This window comes from Corapipo altera, unplaced genomic scaffold (genome assembly GCF_003945725.1).
Source record: "Corapipo altera isolate COAL_440 unplaced genomic scaffold, ASM394572v1 322, whole genome shotgun sequence".
NCBI classification, from domain to species: Eukaryota; Metazoa; Chordata; class Aves; order Passeriformes; family Pipridae; genus Corapipo; species Corapipo altera.
Genome location: NW_020885090.1, coordinates 78,072 through 97,219, shown reverse-complemented (window position 1 = coordinate 97,219; position 19,148 = coordinate 78,072). Strand labels below are relative to the sequence as shown.

The window sequence follows — 19,148 nt, the reverse complement described above, 5'->3', positions numbered from 1 at the left end:
GCAGAAATCTCTCTTCTAACTTTCACTTTTTGTACTTTTTTGATGCAGGAATTTTTCATTCTTTTCCAAGATTCATTGGGACACAATGTGCTGCACACATTGTGCTCTCTGTGCACAAGCAGCAGCCTTTGATCAGGCTGGTCAGACAGCAAAGGCTTCACTCACAGCTTCCCTTCCACATTCAGAATTATTAGTATGCCAGAAAATCATAGTCTTAATTAAATATCTTCCATTAACTCCCTGCTTCAGATGTACAGCCTTTTAGTGCATCTCTGATAGAAAACATTGATTGTGACACTTCAATGGACACTTATCTGCTCTCATCTAGAAGTTTCCTAAGGACATTCTTCTGTCCTCTGTATCAAGTCTCAGAGAAATATTCCCAGTGTCTCACAGAAACACTACTTAAGAACGTTCTGCCTTTTTTTTCCCCCCTTTTTTAACCTTCTGGCAAACGATCTGATGCTTATCTGAAATACAGCAGAGTGGGATCACATCAAATATTTAGAGACACACTTTGGTGGTTTGATTGCAGAGTGGAAATTGAGTTTTCCTGGATGCCTCTCCAGCCTCTGCCTTTCACTCTCAAGGCCCCCTGACACAAAGCCTGCTGTCAGCTGGGCATGTTGGATGTAAAGGTTTTTTCATCCTCTGAATGGAAGAAAAGGGAAGGAATGGCTTCATCCTGCCCATGGGTCACAACCACTCCCTGCAGCTCCAGGTTTGGGGCAGAGCAGCTGGAAAGCTGCTGGTGGGAAAGGCCCTGGGGGTGCTGGTGACAGTGGCTGGACATGAGCCCTGGTGAGCCCAGGGGGGCAAGAGGCCAATGGCCCCTGGGCTGTGCCAGCCCTGGTGTGTCACAGCCCCAGGGCAGGGACTGTCCCTGTGCTGGCACTGCTGGGGCACCTCCAGTGCTGGGGCAGCTCTGGGCCCCTCAGACAAGAGAGACATTGAGGGGCTGGAGCGTGTACAGGGAAAGGGAACAGAGCTGGGAAGGGGCTGGAGCAGCAGGAGCAGCTGAGGGAGCTGGGGGGGCTCAACCTGGAGCAAAGGAGGCTCAGGGGGGACCTTCTGGCTCTGCAACTCCCCGACAGGAGGGGGGAGCTGAGGGAGGGTTGGGCTCTGCTTAAAGGGAACAAGGGACAGGATGAGAGAACATGACCTGAAGTTGCACCAGGGGAGGTTTAGATTAGATATTGGGAACATTTCTTCCTACAAAGGATGGCCAGGCCTTGGAAGGGGCTGCCCAGGGAGTTTTGGAGTCCCCATCCCTGGAGGGATTTAAAAGCCGTGTGGATGTGGCACTGGAGGACATGGTGGTGTGGATGTGGCACTGGAGGACATGGTGGTGCTGGTCATTTAGAGGTCATTTCTAACCTAAACAGTTCTCTGACTCTGTGGTAAAGGGCCTGTTGGAGCTCCTCATGGCTTCAGTGTAGCAGAGCCCAGAGCTGTGTCCTTTCCCTGGCAGTGGTGGTTTCCTCAAACGGCTGAGAGGGTTGCAGACTTCAACTGGGAACCATCTCTGGAATCCTTATGGTAACACTGAGGTCTTCCTGTGTTGGGGCACATGAGGTAGCCTTTTGTAGAGGCTCCCATGGTCTGTGTATCATTCCCACTGTGTGATCACAGTGCATCAGGACCACAGGACCTGAACAGGAGCCCTGGTCTTTGCCCTTCACTCTGAGCTGGCCAAGCTTCTGCTGCAGCCTGGTCTAATCTTTGAGTGCTGCATTCTAAGAAAGCTGTGGACCTTCCAGAGACAGGATAGAGGGGAGCAGTGAGAAGTGTCAGACAGCTGAAAATGTGACTGTGAGGAGAGAGTGAGAATAGGGAGAAGAAGAATGTCTGAGGGCGTAAAGATTGAGGGGACAGGAGAGTACCATCTTCCAACAGCATCCTGAGGAGGAGAGAAAGCAGTCTGGTTTCTGTATCAGTAAAAGGTAGAGCATAAAGTCCATCTCAAAGTACCACGGGAAAGATTCCCAGCAGACAGGTGGGAAGTCTCTGTGACACAGTGAGGGGCTGGCACAGGTTGCTGCAGCTTCCATTCCTGAGGTTGTTTGAGCAGGTCTGTGACCATGTGAGGGGAGGATGGCAGGGCTGGGGGCACCAGCTCTCAGAGAAGCAACTCTGCACCTTATTCCCTCTCCTGGTCTGGTTGTCTGTTCCTGAGGCCAGTTCTGCTGCAGTGCCACCATGAAACTTTGGATGAGACCATGGCCGTGAAGAGCTGTGAGAAGCATCCTCAAGGGACAAGTCCATGTGTGTTTTTATATCAGGACACAGAACCTTGAGAGCTTTCCAGCAGGTGACATGTGGAACAGATACTTCAGTTGAGTTCTTCCGGACCATGAGACATATTTTGATTTTCAGTTTTGCTGTTCATTGGTGATGACCCAGCTGGGACTTATGACAGCCAAATCCAGGGAATTTTTCAGGAATACACAAGTACCACCTTTCAGTGTCATTGGGGATCCATGTCCAGCTTCTGGTTATGGTTGTGTATCCCCAGTTTGCTGAGGAGCATGGAAGAGTAAAGATGGAGGCTTGGGGAGAACAGCCTGACTTTGCAAGGCCAACTCTTGAACCCACTTGAACAACCTTTGCAGGGAAAAGAAAATGTGGGGAAAATGCCAACATGAACCTGGCTGGGAATCATCTCAGGTAAAATGAGGCAAATTTGGTGAGTGGTTATAAACAACTAGAATACAAAGATTATGACTAAATCTCATTTCTGTCCCTGACCTTTCCTGTACTGGCAGGAAGGAACTGAGCACTGAAGCCATTGTTTTCTGATTTATGATACAGGTTTTGCTGGAAATTTTCCAAGGAAAGGTAGTGAGATCCAACCCATCACTCCTCAGACTGTTTCTGGTGTCCAGCCACAGGGTGTGTGCACGTTGTGATGCTCTAAGAAGGATCCTGCAGATAAACAGGGTGTTTTATACAGTGCCATGTTGTGGCACTACTTACCTTTGAACCCCAGTAGAATTCAGAAGCAGCAAGGAGGACTTCAAAGGGAGACAGGGGCATTCAGTGCCATGAGCTTGTCAGTCAACTTTTATGAGAGAAATGAGGAGGGTCAAAATAAAATTTTTACGTTGAGAGGTGATTGACGTTTGACAACTCCATCAAATCTTTATTTTCACCTTTGGTGGAGATTTTTCTTATGAGTTAAATTATTCAGGTGGTGCAGCTAAACAGAAAATAACACCTTCAGTGAATGAATAATACAACCCAAAACCTACGATGGGAGAGATGGCAAATAATCCATCACCTGCTGCATTAATCCTTCTAGTTAACAGTAGTATTCAAATGGAGCAATTCATCTGCCTGTATGTCTCCTTCCTGAATGATCTAATCTATCAATGGAAGCCAGGTGCAGGTCTGACTTCCCATTCCTCCAGGAGCTGTCATTCTCCAGCTGTGGGGATGCTGGTTTTCCTAAAGACTTTTGGTCCAGCTGCAGAAAACGAAGGAAAGAAGTTATGAATATTCACAGAACCTTTATTAGCAGTGCAAATAGACAGTGTGAAACCTTTTACAAAGTGTTTGGGAGATCATAGAATCACAGAGTCTTTAAGGTTGGAAAAGACCTCCAAGATCATCAAGTCCAACCTGTGACCAACAGCCATATGGCCACTAAACCATATAACAAAGTGCCACATCCACTCATTTTTTGAACACCTCCAGGGATAGTGACTCCACCACCTCCCTGGGCAGGCCCTTCCAGTGCTTAACCACTCTTCCAGTGAAGAAATTTTTCTTAATAGCCAACCTGAACCTTGCCTGGCACAACTTGAGGCCATTTCCCCCTCTCCTATCACTGGTTGCCTGGGAGAAGACATCAACCCCACCTCCCCACAACCTCCTCTCAGACTGCTGTGCAGGAGGTTGTCCCCAAGCCTCTGACATTGCTGCAGCTGCTCTGCAGCACCCTGGGGCAAAAGTTCACCTAAGAGCTGCTTCAAACTCCTCAAGCCCATGGACTCCTCAAGCTGCAGGGCTGGGCTGTGGGGGGACCTTCCCACACGTGCCTGGGAGCTGTGTCACTCTGGTTGGGGAAGCTGTGGAACAAATAGCCAAGCCATGGGGACATGGCAGAGCTCAGATGCTTTGTGTTACTGGGGTGATTACAGAATCACAGAATCAACCAGGTTGGAAAAGACCTCTGAGATCATCCAGTCCAACCCATGACCCAACCCCACCTTGTCACCCAGACCATGGCACTGATGCCACACCCAGGCTCTGCTCAAACACCTCCAGGGTCAGGGACTGCACCCCCTCCCTGGGCAGCCCATTCCAAGGGCTGATCCTGGTTTTTCAAGAGCTGGTCTATCCCTGTCATGGGAGGGAGTGGGGGCCTTTAGACAAAGTTTATTAAAGCCTTGCTGTTGAGTCATGAGATGCAGAAAGGATCGTCTTCTCAGAGAGGAGCCTGGGGGTGGCTGAGTCCAATCTGAGCCCCGGATTTTGTCAACCGTTTAATTTTATTTAATCACTTTGTCCCACAGGCTTTAATGATGGCAAACTGAGAACATTGATATAAAATGAATCATTTATTATTACAGATGATCAGAGAAAATATCTTAATCGGAATTATTTATTACACAATATAAAAGTTAAAACTACCAGTAGTATAGTGTAAGATAGGACAGTCCACTACATTGAAGTGATTGCAATCTCACAACAGCTACAGGATGGACAAGGGATCAGACCCAGCCAGCATGGGTTTGGGAGGGGCAGGTCCTGTCTGACCAACCTGATCTCCTTTTATGATCAGGTGACCCACCTGGTGGATGAGGGGAAGGCTGTGGATGTGTCTGCCTGGACTTCAGCAAAGCCTTGGACACCGTCTGCCATGGCACATCCCTGGAAAAGGCTTGGACAGGGGCACTCTGTGCTGGGTTAGGAACTGGCTGGAGGGCTGGGCCCAGAGAGTGGTGGGGAATGGAGCTGCATCCAGCTGGGATCTGGTCACCAGTGGTGTCCCCAGGGATCAGTGTTGGGCCCAGTTGTATTTAATATCTTTATTGACGATCAGGGAATTGAGTCCACCATCAGCAAATTTGCAGGTGACACTAATTTGGGGGGGAGTGTTGATCAGCTGGAAGGGAGGAGGGCTCTGCAGAGGGACCTGGACAGGCTGGAGAGTTGGGCTGATTCCAAGGGGATGAGGTTCAACAAGACCAAGTACCAGGTCCTGCACTTTGGCCACAACAACCCCCTGCAGCCCCACAGGCTGGGGACAGAGTGGCTGGAGAGCAGCCAGGTAGAAAGGGAGCTGGGAGTGTGGATTGACAGAAGCTGAACAGGAGCCAGAGTGTGCCCAGGTGGCCAAGAGGGCCAATGGATCCTGGCCTGGACCAGGAAGAGTGTGACAGCAGGACCAGGGAAATGATTCTTGCTGTGGACTCAGCGCTGGTGAGGCCACCCCTGGAGTGCTGTGTCCAGCTCTGGGCCCTCAGTTCAGGAAGGACATGGAGGGGCTGGAGCAGGTCCAGAGAAGGGCAATGAGGCTGGGGAAGGGTCTGGAGCACAAGTGCTGTGAGGAGCAGCTGAGGGAGCTGGGGGGGCTCAGCCTGGAGAGGAGGAGGTTCAGGGGAGACCTTCTTACTCTCTGCAACTCCCTGACAGAAGGGGGCAGCTGGGAGGGTTGGGCTCTTGTCCCAGGAAGCAGCAGTAGGACAAGAGGGCATGGTCTTCAGCTGTGCCAGGGGAGGTTTAGGTTGGATATTAGGAAAAATTTTTTTCCAGAGAGTGATCAGCCCTTGGAATGGGCTGCCCAGGGAGGGGTGGAGTCACCGTCCCTGGAGGTTTTTAAGATGAGACTCGATGTGGCATCAGTGCCATGGTCTGGTCACCGTGGCAGTGTTGGATCAAGGATTGAACTTGATGATCTTGGAGGTCTTTTCCAACCCAGTTGATTCTATGATTATTGAAGCAATTATATTAAAGCTAGCAAAAAGAAATAATTATTAATTAGAGATCGATGTAACTCACCCAGACCAACTGAGGAGATCTCTTTCTTTCTACCTCCAGGAGTGACCCTGGGGGATGTCTCCAGCCAAGGGGGGAATCTCCACTCACAGACCCCAGGAAGGGTTATGTCAGAAGAACCTGACTGGATGAAAGAGGACTGGACTTTTATAGTACAAAGTGATTGACTGCCAATCAGAGATTTGTACGCCAGCTCCCAGCTTATCTGTCACATCCTGCTTCTGAAAGCAGGGGGTGTGTTTGTAATTTGGTGAATCAGGCTGGTTTTAGCACAGTTTAACATCAAAACCCACACCCTGGCACTGCCAGTAACTCTACACAGAGAGCTGGCATTGATTGCATTCTCTGACTGCATTTTAGGTCTTATGGGGTAGAACACCCTGCCCCAATCCCCCACTGTGTGGCTGCTGGGGCCACCCCTGCCCACAGGAACCCTCAGGGCAGGTGCCAGCGCCCTTCCAGAAGAAGATCAGAGTCAGTTGATCTCAGGGTCAGTTGATCTCAGAGTCAGTTGATCTCAGGGTCAGTTGATCTCAGAGTCAGTTGATCTCAGGGTCAGTTGATCTCAGGGTCAGTTGATCTCAGGGTCAATTGATCTCAGGGTCAGTTGATCTCAGAGTCAGTTGATCTCAGAGTCAGTTGGTCTCAGGGTCAGTTGATCTCAGGGTCAGTTGCCCAGAGCACCGTGAACTTCTCATTTGTGGCTACTGCTCTGCTTAAAAACTGTGTAACACAATTCATAAAACTACAGCTCCTTAATTGTGCAAATGAAATAGTGAGTAACTGTCAGGATTTAATCATCTCACAGATTATTAAAACTGTGAGAATATTAAATATAATTTTTTTCAGTGTTGTGTAATTTTTATAGGGGGACATTTGATGTTCAGTGTGTTCCATATAAACCTCATTTTTTTAAATAGAGGGGTAATTTTTTTAAAGAAAAGTAAGATATACAAGGGACCAAGACCGAAAATACAGACCAGGTATAACCTGAAGCCTCAAAATTAGGGATGGCTTTTACAAACCCCCCTCACATTCCTTTATTTTTTTTTCATTACGTCTTTTAAAAAACAGTCTTATGGCTGCTGGGGAAGCAAGTTGATGTTAGGAGTGTTCTGGCACCACTGGTTTTACTTGCTCTGGATTATTTTCCATGCTCTTTGTGCATGTGTGCTGTTCAGGGCACAGCAATGAGGTGATTTTGTCCTGCCTTGCCCCAGAGCTGTTCTCCAGTCCTATGGCTCTGGGCCAGAGGGTTTGAACTATGGATATATTGTAAAATACAAGGCAATTTTTTTTTTAAGGAATAAATTCCTTTATAGCCAAAGAGAAGAAAATATGGAAATAATATAATTATTTATTTGGATTTCTTAGGAACTTATGATACAAGACCTTAACTTGAGGCCAGTTTGACCAGATGGTGTCGTTAGAACAGTTCCCTTCAGTGACAAGAGCAAGCATTTTTTTCCAATAAATTTACAAAAGCTTGTTGTGCTCTGTCTGGCACAAGGAAATAACTTGTGTGGAGTAGCAACCTTGGAGTTGTTCTTTTCTTTAAAGCCTCAGTCCATGCTCTGGGTTTTGAGGGTTTCATCTCCTCCTTGTCCCCCCCAGATGTGTCTTTCCAAAGATCCCTGTTCCCTGTGGCCCTTCCCTGACTCAGGGCTGTGTGTCAGGGACCCTCCTGTGTTGCTCTGTGATGGAAACCAGGATTCCTGTCACGAAGCCAGTGTTGTGTTCCCTCCAGCTGTGGGAGAATGAGAGAACTTTGCATGTGTGAAGGTATGAACCCACAGAGCTGCTGCCACCCCAGCTCCACATTAACTAGTTCTGACAGAGAGAAACTGTCAAGGAAACCTGAAGTGACAAAGCAACTTGTCTGTGATTCAATGAATGAAAACCCATTTTCTCTGAGAAAACAATGCTCCTTGCCCTGATGGTGTGAAGAGCCTTGTTTTGCTGGCAAAGTCTCATTTTGAGATATAAACTCAAGCCCCTCCTGCTTCCAGCCATCAGAGAGGATCATGGAGGGGGTTGCAAAGGCAGGAGTGGAGTCCTCCAGCCCTTTGGATCATATTTCATTTTGTCCAATGTTTTTTGTCTCTCTCAATTTCCATGACAACTCTAAGTGACAAATGTACTGTTCATTATGTGGACAAAAATAGCCACATTGCACAGGTTCCCATCTGCTGCCCCGTCGTGCCATTCCTGCTTGGAAACAGTGATGTGTCAGTGTTGGACTAAGTTTCCTGGAAAAATTCCCAGCAGAGGTATTGAAAAGCAATTAATATTCACAGATTGAGATAGCTTTCACTCCACTGGCTTTTAAATAGCAGCATCTCTTATTAATACCATCACTCTTAATAAATGCAATTAAAATTGTTGACTAATGACAATTTTAGTGTTAATTTCTATAATACAGGCTTTTTACTTGCAATTAGAGCTTTCTTGATTTTGCAATGTGTTGTTCAGGGAGAGAGTGAGACTATCATCCCTGATTACATGTCTGTCATTTGATAAGAAAAAAGCAATATTTTGGAGTCTCCCTTGTTAACATCAACCAAGGGACTTCTCGAAGCAGCAGCAGCCAAAGTTCTGAAGAGATATTTTAAATGAATCATGTCAAAAGTCAACAGTGATGTTTTATATAAGCACTTGCACTGAGAATCTACTGAATTCAACATTTACCATGGTGTTGTGCTCTGCTCTGAGAGGTGCATCAAGCACATTTATTGCTGCAAGGACCAGGGTTTGGTGGATCAGAATATTCCATCATTCCTGGGAATTTCAGTTTCTCCTATTCTGTGCTCTGGTTTCTGGTTTTTCACAGAAAGTAGGATAAGGCACTAGATTTGGAGCAAGTTCATCTGACATTTCTCCATGTTAGTGCTGATCCACACTTGGAAAAAACAGATGCTGAATCACTGCTTTTCCCACACTCTTCCTGACTACATTCTCCAGTTCTCTGGGAGCTTGGCATGGGAATGGGCAGTGTGGGACACCTCTGCCCATCGAGAAGCTTCTGCTTCTCTCTGACTGTGCCCTTCTGTTCCTGTAGAAAACAGCTCAGTCACTGTCTTTTGTCCTTCACTTGTCTTTTCTACTTCATGTTCAACCACTAACAGCTTCAGATTATGCAAAACACTCTGAAGATGTTTGTTTCAGTGAGAATTTTACTTGAAATCCGGAAGAACCTTCTGAGCTGTGCAGTGTGTTCTGCCACCACTTGTGTGAGAGAGAATTGGATTCTTTACTTCTCTGCATAACATTTGTAGTTGCCACTTTCTAACTACAAAATCTAACTAACTAATTTCCATTGTAATTATAATTTATTGACTGCCTTGCTCAGCTGGTTTTGGGGGCATTCTTCAGCTGCCTGTTTCTGCTGCAGACTTGTAGCACTGAGTAACTTGATCGTTGTGTGTGTTTGGCAAATATAAACCTGAGGATTTGAGTTCACTATGTTTGTTGGGATTCCTGGCCCCGTGGTCACCAGGGCTGTGTGGGGAAGGCTCAGTGCCTTGGTGTCACAGAATGTGTGCACCAGACTGTGCAGATAGAGAGGGATGTGCATGGGGAACAGGGAGAGAAAAACAACTGGATAGAGATGACCCGACCCATGGCAGGGAGTTGGAGTGGGATGGTCTTTAAGATCCCTTCCAACCCAAACCATTCTGTGATTCTATAAAAATAATTAATATTCCAACTGTGAAATCCTTTAAAAAAATGGTTTTGGTGATCTGGGTATGTTTGAGTCTGTTTAGCTTTGGACACTGAGCACCCTGGATACCAAAGCACATTTTCCATCAGCTCTTGTGGATTTTGCTGCACAATTCTCCTTGTTTCTGTGGAAGCAATGAGGAGACTGTGGATGTGCAGCTCATGGGAATGTCAGCAATATGCTCTCCTGTCAGACACGGGCTCTAAATTTCCAGCTCTCATCCAAATCAGGGATTTCTGGGATAACAGTCACTCAGAAGTGCTTGTCAGCTGAGATTCTTCAGATCTGGTTTCCAAACAGAAGAGGAGATTTATTTGCTCTCTGAGAAATGGAGGACTATATGGTGGTTGATGCCAAAATGTTTCCTCCTTTCCTGTGCTGTCCTTTCCAAGCACCCATGTCTGTGGTGCCAGGCAGGGGACTGGATAATGTGTGTGGCTGCCCTGGCTGGAGAGGGGCACTGCAGAGATGTGGGTGAGGGTGCCAGGCAGGGCCATGTTAGGTACTGCATGACTTTAGAGCTGACATTCTGAGGGCAGCCTAGAGAGAAGGCCTTCTACAAGAATGAAAAAGCCCTCAGTCCTCCTGTCCTGTGGCCTTGCAAATGGGCTGTGTTTATTCCCGGTCCTCTGATCATGTGCTGACCACAGAGTTGGGAGAAGGAGAATGGTCAAAGTCTGGTCTCAGGCATGGACTCCTGGGGATAGTCCTGTGCAGGGCTAAGAGTTGCGCTTGAAGCTCCTTGTGGGTTCCTTCCCACTCAGCATATTCTGTGCTTGATTTTTTCCAGGCTCTCTCATCCATGGAGGAATTCAGAAACCTGGATCGGGATATTGAAGGGTCTGCGAAAAGGTGGAAGAAATTTATTGAATCTGAGTGTCCTGAGAGGGAGAAGTTCCCCCAGGAGTGGAAGAACAAGTCATCCCTGCAGCGCCTGTGCATCCTGAGGGCCCTGCGGCCCGACCGCGTCACCTGCGCCCTCAGGTGGGACAGCACTACCCTGGGGCTCCTCCTGCCCAGGGAGGGAAACTCGGGATTGTTGCTTCCTGGGGAACAGGAGTAATTCAGGACTATGTTTAGATTTGTTTATTGTAGAATGTGAGTTTTGCGATATGGTCGATTGTGCAATATGATTCCTGTCAAGGAGTCTGGTGAATGAGCGTCACCATTCTGAGGGTGGGGAGGCCCTGGCACAGGTTGCCCAGAGAAGCTGTGGCTGCCCCTGGATCCCCAGAAGTGTCCAAGGCCAGGTTGGATGGGGTTTGGAGCAACCTGGGCTAGTGGAAGGTGTCCCTGCCCTTGGCAGGGAGTGGAATAAGATGAGCTTTTAGATCCCTTCCAACCTAAACGGTTTGCAGAATCCCAAAATCACAGAATATGCTGAGTTGGAAGAGACCCACAAGGATCATCAAGTCCAACCCCTGGCCCTGCACAGGCCCATCCCCAAGAGTCACCCCCTGTACCCCAGAGGATCAGCCAAACCCTCCTGGAGCTCTGGCAGCCTTGGGGCTGTGCCCACTGCCCTGGGGAGCCTGGGCAGTGCCCAACCAGCCTCTGGGGGAAGAACCTTTGGCTGAGATCCAATCTGAGCCTGCCCTGACACAGCTCCAGCCATTCCCTGGCTGCTGTCCCTGGTCCCCCCAGAGCAGAGCTCAGGACCTGCCCTTCCTCTGCCCCTGACCAGGCAGTTGGAACTGCAATGAGATTTCCCCTCAGCCTCCTCCAGCTGAACACACCAAATGCCCTCAGTGTCCTCACACAGATCAAAGCCCTTCCCCATCTTCATTCCTTCCTTTGGACACTCAGAATTGTTCTGTGATTCCATGATCTCTGAACTCTGCAAGACAATCAACAACCATGTAATTTATTTGGAATTTCTTGCTTAGGGGATCTCACCTCCAGATCAGCAGTAGGATGGAGCAGTATCACTGTCAATGGGTGAGGAGCAGAAAGGCCAAGTCAGAAATGAGCATCACCTTGCAGGTGTTACACATCTACTGGAGTCTTTGTGTGATCAACACATGATCTAGAGTTCAATAACATTGATTCTAGTTCCTTTTTGACTGTACCTTAGACACCAGAATAAAGTTTAGAAGTAAAGGGAAGTCTTAGAAAGGTTTTCTCTCTTTTTTTTTCCCTGTAAAGTGCAAAATTTATGTGCTGCTCGTTCTGAATCTTGTAGCTGTAAATAATGTAGTGGAGGTAACTAGGCAAGGCTAAACTTCCCCAAGGTATGCAAAAGCAACACACTTGTTCCAGGAGAAACTAAAGGTCTTTCACTCCAGTAGGAGCTGTTTTTTCCTCCTCTGTCCTGGTAGTCAGTGTTTTGACATTTCTCGAATGTCTCTCATGCTCCTGCCTCTCAAATAGTTTATATTACTGCACCACATGGCATGGGAGTGTAGCAAGGTTATTACTCAGTGTATGAACTAGATCTCTTTGTGCTTTAGAGTTCATAGGAAAATGCAGACAAGACTGAGTGAAGTCTCCCTATGGTCAATGTTATTATGTTTTACTAGAATAAATACTATAATTTATCATAATCATCATAATCTAAACCATCTTTTTCATTTCTTACTCTTATGACTGGATTCTCCATGTGTTTCTCAGCTGGAAATATTGGTTTTCTTGTTGTTGTTTAGCTTGGGTAAAATAAGCTCATGTTTTTCTGAAATTTTAAGTGCATATTTAATTAAGCAAGTTTAATTTATTTCCTTCTTACTCACACAGCTCGGAAATAACTGGAACATCAAATTTCAGCCCCTTTCATATCTCTCTTTTATGAAAAGGGAATCCAGTTCAAAAGACTGGATGTTTTTAGGATCTGGGCACGTCAAGCTTTTCTCTTTGCACACGAGTATTTAGATGAGTTTTATGTTTTGTTTCTTATCTAGAAGTAAGTGAGAACACAAACGTGCAAACAGTAACAATTCACAACACCTTCCCCAAGACTTGGGAGATGGGAATAAAATTCTTCTTGAAATACAGGACAGTCTGACACAAGGCCCAAAAGGCTTGAGAAGAGAAATACCCCAAAAGCAAAGACAAAGACAGTCAAAATGTATTTCGCTTCCTGGGCGCTCCTTGACAGGATGATGCTCCTCAGACCTGCCTTCAGCCCACAGCCTGGTCTGGATGGATCCTCTGTCCTTAGGGAAGAAAGTTGCTGTTCCTGAGATGCAGCTCTCAGGAAAATGCCCAGGGAAGTGGTGGATTCTCCGTCCCTGGAGGTTTTTAAGATGAGACTGGATGTGGCATCAGTGCCATGGTCTGGTCACTGTGGCAGTGTTGGATCAAGGGTTGGACTGGATGATCTCAGAGGTCCCTTCCAACCCAGCTGATTCTATTATTCTATGACTCTGTGATTCTATGACTTCACCCTCCACATCCCTCCTGCAGCCAGTGGTGGTTCAAGACCATGTGTGTTAATAAATTCATCGAGTTTAGAAACCTGCAATGCCATTGGATAGCAGAGGGTGTTCTGCAGCTCTCAACTTGCAGGTCTCTTCCTTCTGTTATCAATTATATCAGTCAGTATATCAATATATCAATCTGCCAACATTCAATGCCTCACTGGTGATCAATGGCCATCATGAACAGTCCAAACCTTCCTGTCTCTCTGGGGATCTTGACAACTACTTGAGTGCATTTTAGGAGTCAAGGAGTAACTTGGTAACCTAAACACATGTGGACAGAGATATTTTAGGTGCCTTACATCATTTTCAGCTGCTGTTCATAAAGGTTTAAGACCCCCTAAGTCCCATGTCATATGTGCCAGCTCTATGGCGATGGTGTAGGAAGTTCTTTGGGATTAAAAATGATCCACCCCTGTACAGGCTTCTTACATTTCTCTGCCTGGGAACTTGGGTTTTACACCTTCCCTTCGTAGCAGATCCCTGGGATATTTGCAGAGTCTGTTTCCTTCCCTGAGCCCAAGGAGTCATCAGGAGAAACCCCTCTTACCCCAGCTCATTCCTTAGAGCTTCAGTGCCAGCACTGCACCAAGAACCATCATTTCCTCAAGAAGAATTTTCCACTGTAAATACCTGTTTCATCCCCCAATCTTAGTGAAGAACATCAGCAAAAAGCCTCTTACAAGACCTTGTGCTCCCCCTCTTCCACATCCATGATGGGGTCAGACCAGTCCAGCAGCCACTGGCAAGGTATGACTTGGTCATCGTGAAGTCCTTTCAAAGGCACTGGTACTTCTGCCTTAGTAGGGACAGACCTTGGAAACAGAGCAGCAGGACTGAGGGCTCTGATAGCTGGTGTCTCCAGCCGTGGTTAACACACTGACATGGACTCCTGGGATATGGGATGGTGGGCAGCTGGGGCTTGTGTACCATGGGAGAGCTGACAGCCAACCCTTTATCTGGGGATATTTGCTTTTACTGCTGGCACCATTTCTCAAATCCTGTTGGTGATACAGTGACCCAGCCCTGTGGATGCAGGGCTTGAAAGACACCACATGTGGGGACTGCTCCAGCCCTGTCTGAGGGAAGAGATTGAGCCATTAGAGAGTGTCCAAAGGAGGGAACGAGGATGGGGCCTTGATTTGAAGGCGTGTGAGGACACTGAGGGCACTTGGTGTGTTCAGCTGGAGAAGAGGAGACTGAGGGGAGACCTCACTGCACTTCCACCTTCCTGGGCAGGGGCAGAGGAGGGGCAGGGACTGAGCTCTGCTCTGGGGGGACCAGGGACAGCAGCCAGGGAATGGCCTGGAGCTGTGTCAGGGCAGGCTCAGGTTGGATCTCAGCCAAAGGTTCTTCCCCCAGAGGCTGGTTGGGCACTGCCCAGGCTCCCCAGGGCAGTGGGCACAGCCCCAAGGCTGCCAGAGCTCCAGGAGGGTTTGGCTGATCCTCTGGGCCACAGGGGGTGGCTCTTGGGGATGGGCCTGGGCAGGGCCAGGAGTTGGACTTGATGATCCTTGTGAGTCCCTTCCAACTCAGCACATTCTGTGGCTCTGTGAGGGCAGCCCTCCCTCTCCTGCACGTGTGGTCCCACTTCAAAGCCTCCCACTTGACATTAGTTGGGTTTTCCAGTCCCCAAGGCATCATTTCATAGAGATGTCAAACAAGGATGTTGTGACTCTTGGGGATCCGACGGACTTTGTTAGATTTTGTGAGCTGGAGCTTTCCAGCAGCAATTTAGTAAATCTTGACCCAGAACAGAAAAATCTACTTGAAAGAGGTACCAAAAAAAGTGGAAGCTTTTTCTTTTGCAATCCCTTAGGCATTTCTATTCCAGCTGCCTTTCACCAGTCCTTGAAGGAGGCTCTCAGCTCTCTTAGAAGGAATTTGGCTGCCTTCAAAAAGCCTGACTCATGTATCTACTCTCCAGCAACATTCCTGGGGTTTGAATACAACATTCCTGCCTTTGAATGAATGTTCAGTATATCCTCTTTTGCTAAAGCAGTGATGTGGGAAGCTCACTCTGGGGGAATGTTCTCTGTACACTGTTTTCTGTTCAGGCAGCTGCTGTGGAGCTGAACCTTTTCTTGTTCACTCCATTGTGTTTTTCCTTGTGACTCTCATGCCAAGGCTGCAAACACCAGGTATTCTTGGAGCTCTTCTCTTTCAGCTTTCCAGATCAAAGTAATTTTGTGAATCATCTGGACTTGTTGTGAGTTGGTGCTTCCTCTGGAAGGCTGCTCAGATTGCAAAGCACTTGGCAGGTTCCTGTGCCTTATTTCTTCTCTCTTGAGATACCTGAGTCAGAATCATTCAGTGCTTGTATTGTACTTAGTGCAGCCCTGGGCTGGCAGCTCCCACTGTTCTCCCTTCTCACCTCCCTTCTTTTATCAGGAATTGGGGTGCCATGCATTCCACCATGCCCACAGTGCCAGGCATTGCTCCTGAGGGATAACGCTGGAAGCCCAGCCTGCAGGTCCCCTCTACAATTATTTCATGCCCATTTTCCTAATGTAGTTTCCAAGTTGTTTGAATTAGCAAAATCACAGCTAATTGAAGCACAAGTCTGATGAGGAGCAGCTGAGGGAGCTGGGGGGGCTCAGCCTGGAGAGGAGGAGGCTCAGAGGGGACCTTCTCACTCTCTGTCACTCCCTGACAGGAGGGGGGAGCCGGGGGGGGGGGGGGGGGGGCCCCGCCCCCCGGGGTGGGGGCCGGGGGGGGGGGGGGGGGGGGGGGGGGGGGGGGGTGTCAGGCTCTGCTCCCAGTGATGGGACCAGAGAAAATGGCTTCAAATTGCCCCAGGAGAGGTTTAGATTGGATATTGGGAATTAAAGGGTCATCAAGCCCTGGCACAGGCTCCCTAGAAAAGTGATGAAGTTACCATCCCTGGAAGTGTTCAAAAAAACAAATGAATATGACACTTGCTGAACACGGTGGTGGTGCTGGGGTGATGATAATCTTTGAAGCCTTTTCAAACCTTAGTGAGTCTGTGATTCTGTGATAATTAACTGATTATTTGCAGTGGAATCTGCCTTTTTCTGAACAATAGTAGATGGTAAAGCTTTTTTCTCTCTGGCAGAGATTTTGTAGAAGAAAAGCTTGGCAGTAAATATGTGGTTGGGAGATCCCTGGATTTTGCAGCAACCTTTGAGGAGTCAGGACCTGCAACTCCAATGTTTTTTATCCTGTCCCCAGGAGTGGACCCACTGAAGGATGTGGAGAAACATGGTAAATAAATCCTGTCTCTAGGCATAGCACAGCATTGCTTTTTATCTGCTGCATAATTATCTTAGCATGACACTCCTGTTTTGTTTTGGCTTTTTTCCTCATCACTTTGTAGATAATGAAGTAATCTGTTAAAAATAGATAATTGTGAGAGCATAGGTTTTTGGGGTTTGTTTTGAATTTTTTTCTTAAAGTATTTTGGATTTTCATCTAAAGTTTAAATTAAACTTGTCTCCTTCCTGCATTGCCTGGATTCCCAGTGTGGTTCACGCCGCACCGATCTCCGGGTTGGGTTTGTACACAAGCCATGATTTACGTCAGAGATATCAAACACGCTGTCAGAGAGCTGCTTGTTGCTGAGAAAGGTTGAACCAGAGCACCCTTGAGGTCCCTTCCAACCTGCTCTTCTATGATTTTATGAGAACTAAAAACAAGCAGCATCTCCCTGTAACAGACTGTGCTTAGTGGTGGAGTTTCCAGTTTTTATCTCCATCTTTCCTGAGTTGTTTTCGTTGTGGATGGTCAGATATGGAGCTGTCAGCTACCTCCAAAGCCAAAAGGATTTGTGTTTTCTAGGCAAAAAAATTCAGGAGTATATTTAGATTTGTTTATTGTAGAATGTGAGTTCTGCAATATGGTTTCCTGTCAAGGAGTTTGGCGAAATCTTCCTGAGAGTGGGGAGGCCCTGGCACAGGTTGCCCAGAGAAGCTGTATCTGCCCCATCCCTGGAAGTGCTCAAGGCCATGTTTGACGGGGCTTGGAGTAACCTGGGATCATGGAGGGTGTCCCTGCTCATGACAAAGGGTTGAATAAGATGGTCTTCAGGGTCCCTTCAAACCCAAACTGTTCACAGAATCTCAGAATCCCAGAATATGCTGAGTTGAAAGGGACCCACAAGGATCATTGAGTCCGACTCCTGGCCCTGCACAGGCCCATCCCCAAGAGTCACCCCCTGTGCCCCAGAGGATCAGCCAAACCCTCCTGGAGCTCTGGCAGCCTTGGGGCTGTGCCCACTGCCCTGGGGAGCCTGGGCAGTGCCCAACCAGCCTCTGGGGGAAGAACCTTTGGCTGAGATCCAACCTGAACCTGCCCTGACACAGCTCCAGCCATTCCCTGGCTGCTGTCCCTGGTCCCCCCAGAGCAGAGCTCAGTCCCTGCCCCTCCTCTGCCCCTGCCCAGGAAAGTGGAACTGCACTGAGGTCTCCCCTCAGTCTCCTCTTCTCCAGCTGAACACACCAAGTGCCCTCAGTGTCCTCACACGCCTTCAAATCAAGGCCCTTCCCCATCCTCGTTCCCTCCTTTGGACACTCTCTAATGGCTTCAGATCTTCCCTAGGTTGTGTCCCCCCAAACTGCCTCAATGTTGCAGGTGAGGCTGCCCCAGGGCAGAGCAGAGCAGGATGACTTCCTGGAGAAGGCAGTGACCCTCCCTGTGCACCTCCAACTGCAGCCGCTGCCTGTGCTCTAAAGCTCACAATGTGGAGAATTTATTCTGGATCTCAGCTCCACTGTGGAAAAACTACAGTTTTCAGCCTGAACATCCCTCTGAAGCAGAGGGGAGAGATGTCTTTGGACACTGGGCTGCCCCACATTGCCATTCTGCTCATCAGGTGTCTTTTCTCCTTCCCCAGCAATGTGCTCCACATATATCCAAGCCCATGACTTGGCCTTCAGCCCTGATGGTCCTGGCACTGTGTGAATCACATCCCAGCCATAGCAGAGTTGCTGGCTGCTGTTTAATGGGTTGGTCTCAGGACTAAACACCATCAAGGCTGGCAGCCCTATCAGGGACCAGTCCCTCTGAACTCAGCCAACACCCAGGGGATTGGTGTGGGAACGCTGACCTGTGAGTTCTTTTTCCTCTCTATGATGCACCTTCTGGGTCATCCCAAAATAATATTTGAGTCAGTCTTTACCCGCATGGCCACAAGCAGCTGTCAGAGCTTTTAAACCCTGGTGCAGCTTCAGCCACAGGCACCTCAGCTCATGGGGAGTTCCTGGGCTGTGCCTTGTGTTTCAGGCTCTTTCTGCCCCCAAACCAGGTGTCATTATTGGGAATTAAAGGCACCCACCCAAGGAAACTCCTATCATGGTCCTGGCTTCCCTTCCCTTTGCCTGGGTCATGTTGGTGATCCTGTCTCTCACTGTGTTATTTTCTTATCTGGGAAATGAAGCACTAAAATACAAATGGCTTAATTGGAATCGTAAAGCTGAGTATAGCTGAGCACCTGGGGTTAGTCAGCCAGAACAGCTACAGCAAGAAAAAGTGGGAAAAAGTAACTAGTGAAATAACATCATTGCTACAGAGCAGCTGCACTGGCCCTCACTGCCCAGCTGAGGGTGGGCTGGGTTGACTCTTGGTATTCCCTCTGTCCTTCATTAGGATTTATTAAAGTGCAGCTCTGGCCAGATAATCCTTGGGAATGAAAGTTGGCTTCTTCCACGTGCTGCTTCTCATAGCACCTTTCCTTGACAACATGGTGAGGGCCCTGCAGCAAACACTGGGGGCTCAAAAAGCTTCCCCACATCCTGGGGCAGCCTGGGTGCCTGACCCCTCCTCTGCAGCCAGCACAGACCCTCTGTTATCCCTCTCAGTCCTGTTCCCATCTGGGAAGTGGAAATAACAACTGATATTTCTTATTATTAATCCCAAAGTTTGGGGGACTGTCCTGCCTTCTGTGATTTGCCCCATTCCCTCTTGAGTGGCTGGGTCTTGAAGGCACAGGAGGAGATTAGAGGCTTTCAAAGTTGGCAGCAATCAGAGATGGTGGGAAAGAGAAGTGGGAACTC

At 48.1% G+C, this 19,148-nt stretch overlaps 1 protein-coding gene across 5 annotated transcripts in view; it reads left to right on the top strand.

Moving 5' to 3' along the window:
• DNAH9 (dynein axonemal heavy chain 9) overlaps positions 1-19,148 on the top strand; it is a 185,387-nt gene that overhangs the window by 124,466 nt on the left and 41,773 nt on the right. For 4 of the 5 annotated variants that reach the window (XM_027669560.1, XM_027669562.1, XM_027669563.1 and 1 more), the window contains 2 exons: positions 10,515-10,708; positions 16,214-16,362. In XM_027669560.1, coding sequence (XP_027525361.1) covers positions 10,515-10,708; positions 16,214-16,362 — 343 coding nt within the window. Of the gene's footprint in view, positions 1-10,514; positions 10,709-16,213; positions 16,363-19,148 lie in introns of those variants that run through there. The other variant, XM_027669561.1, reaches the window with a different exon arrangement.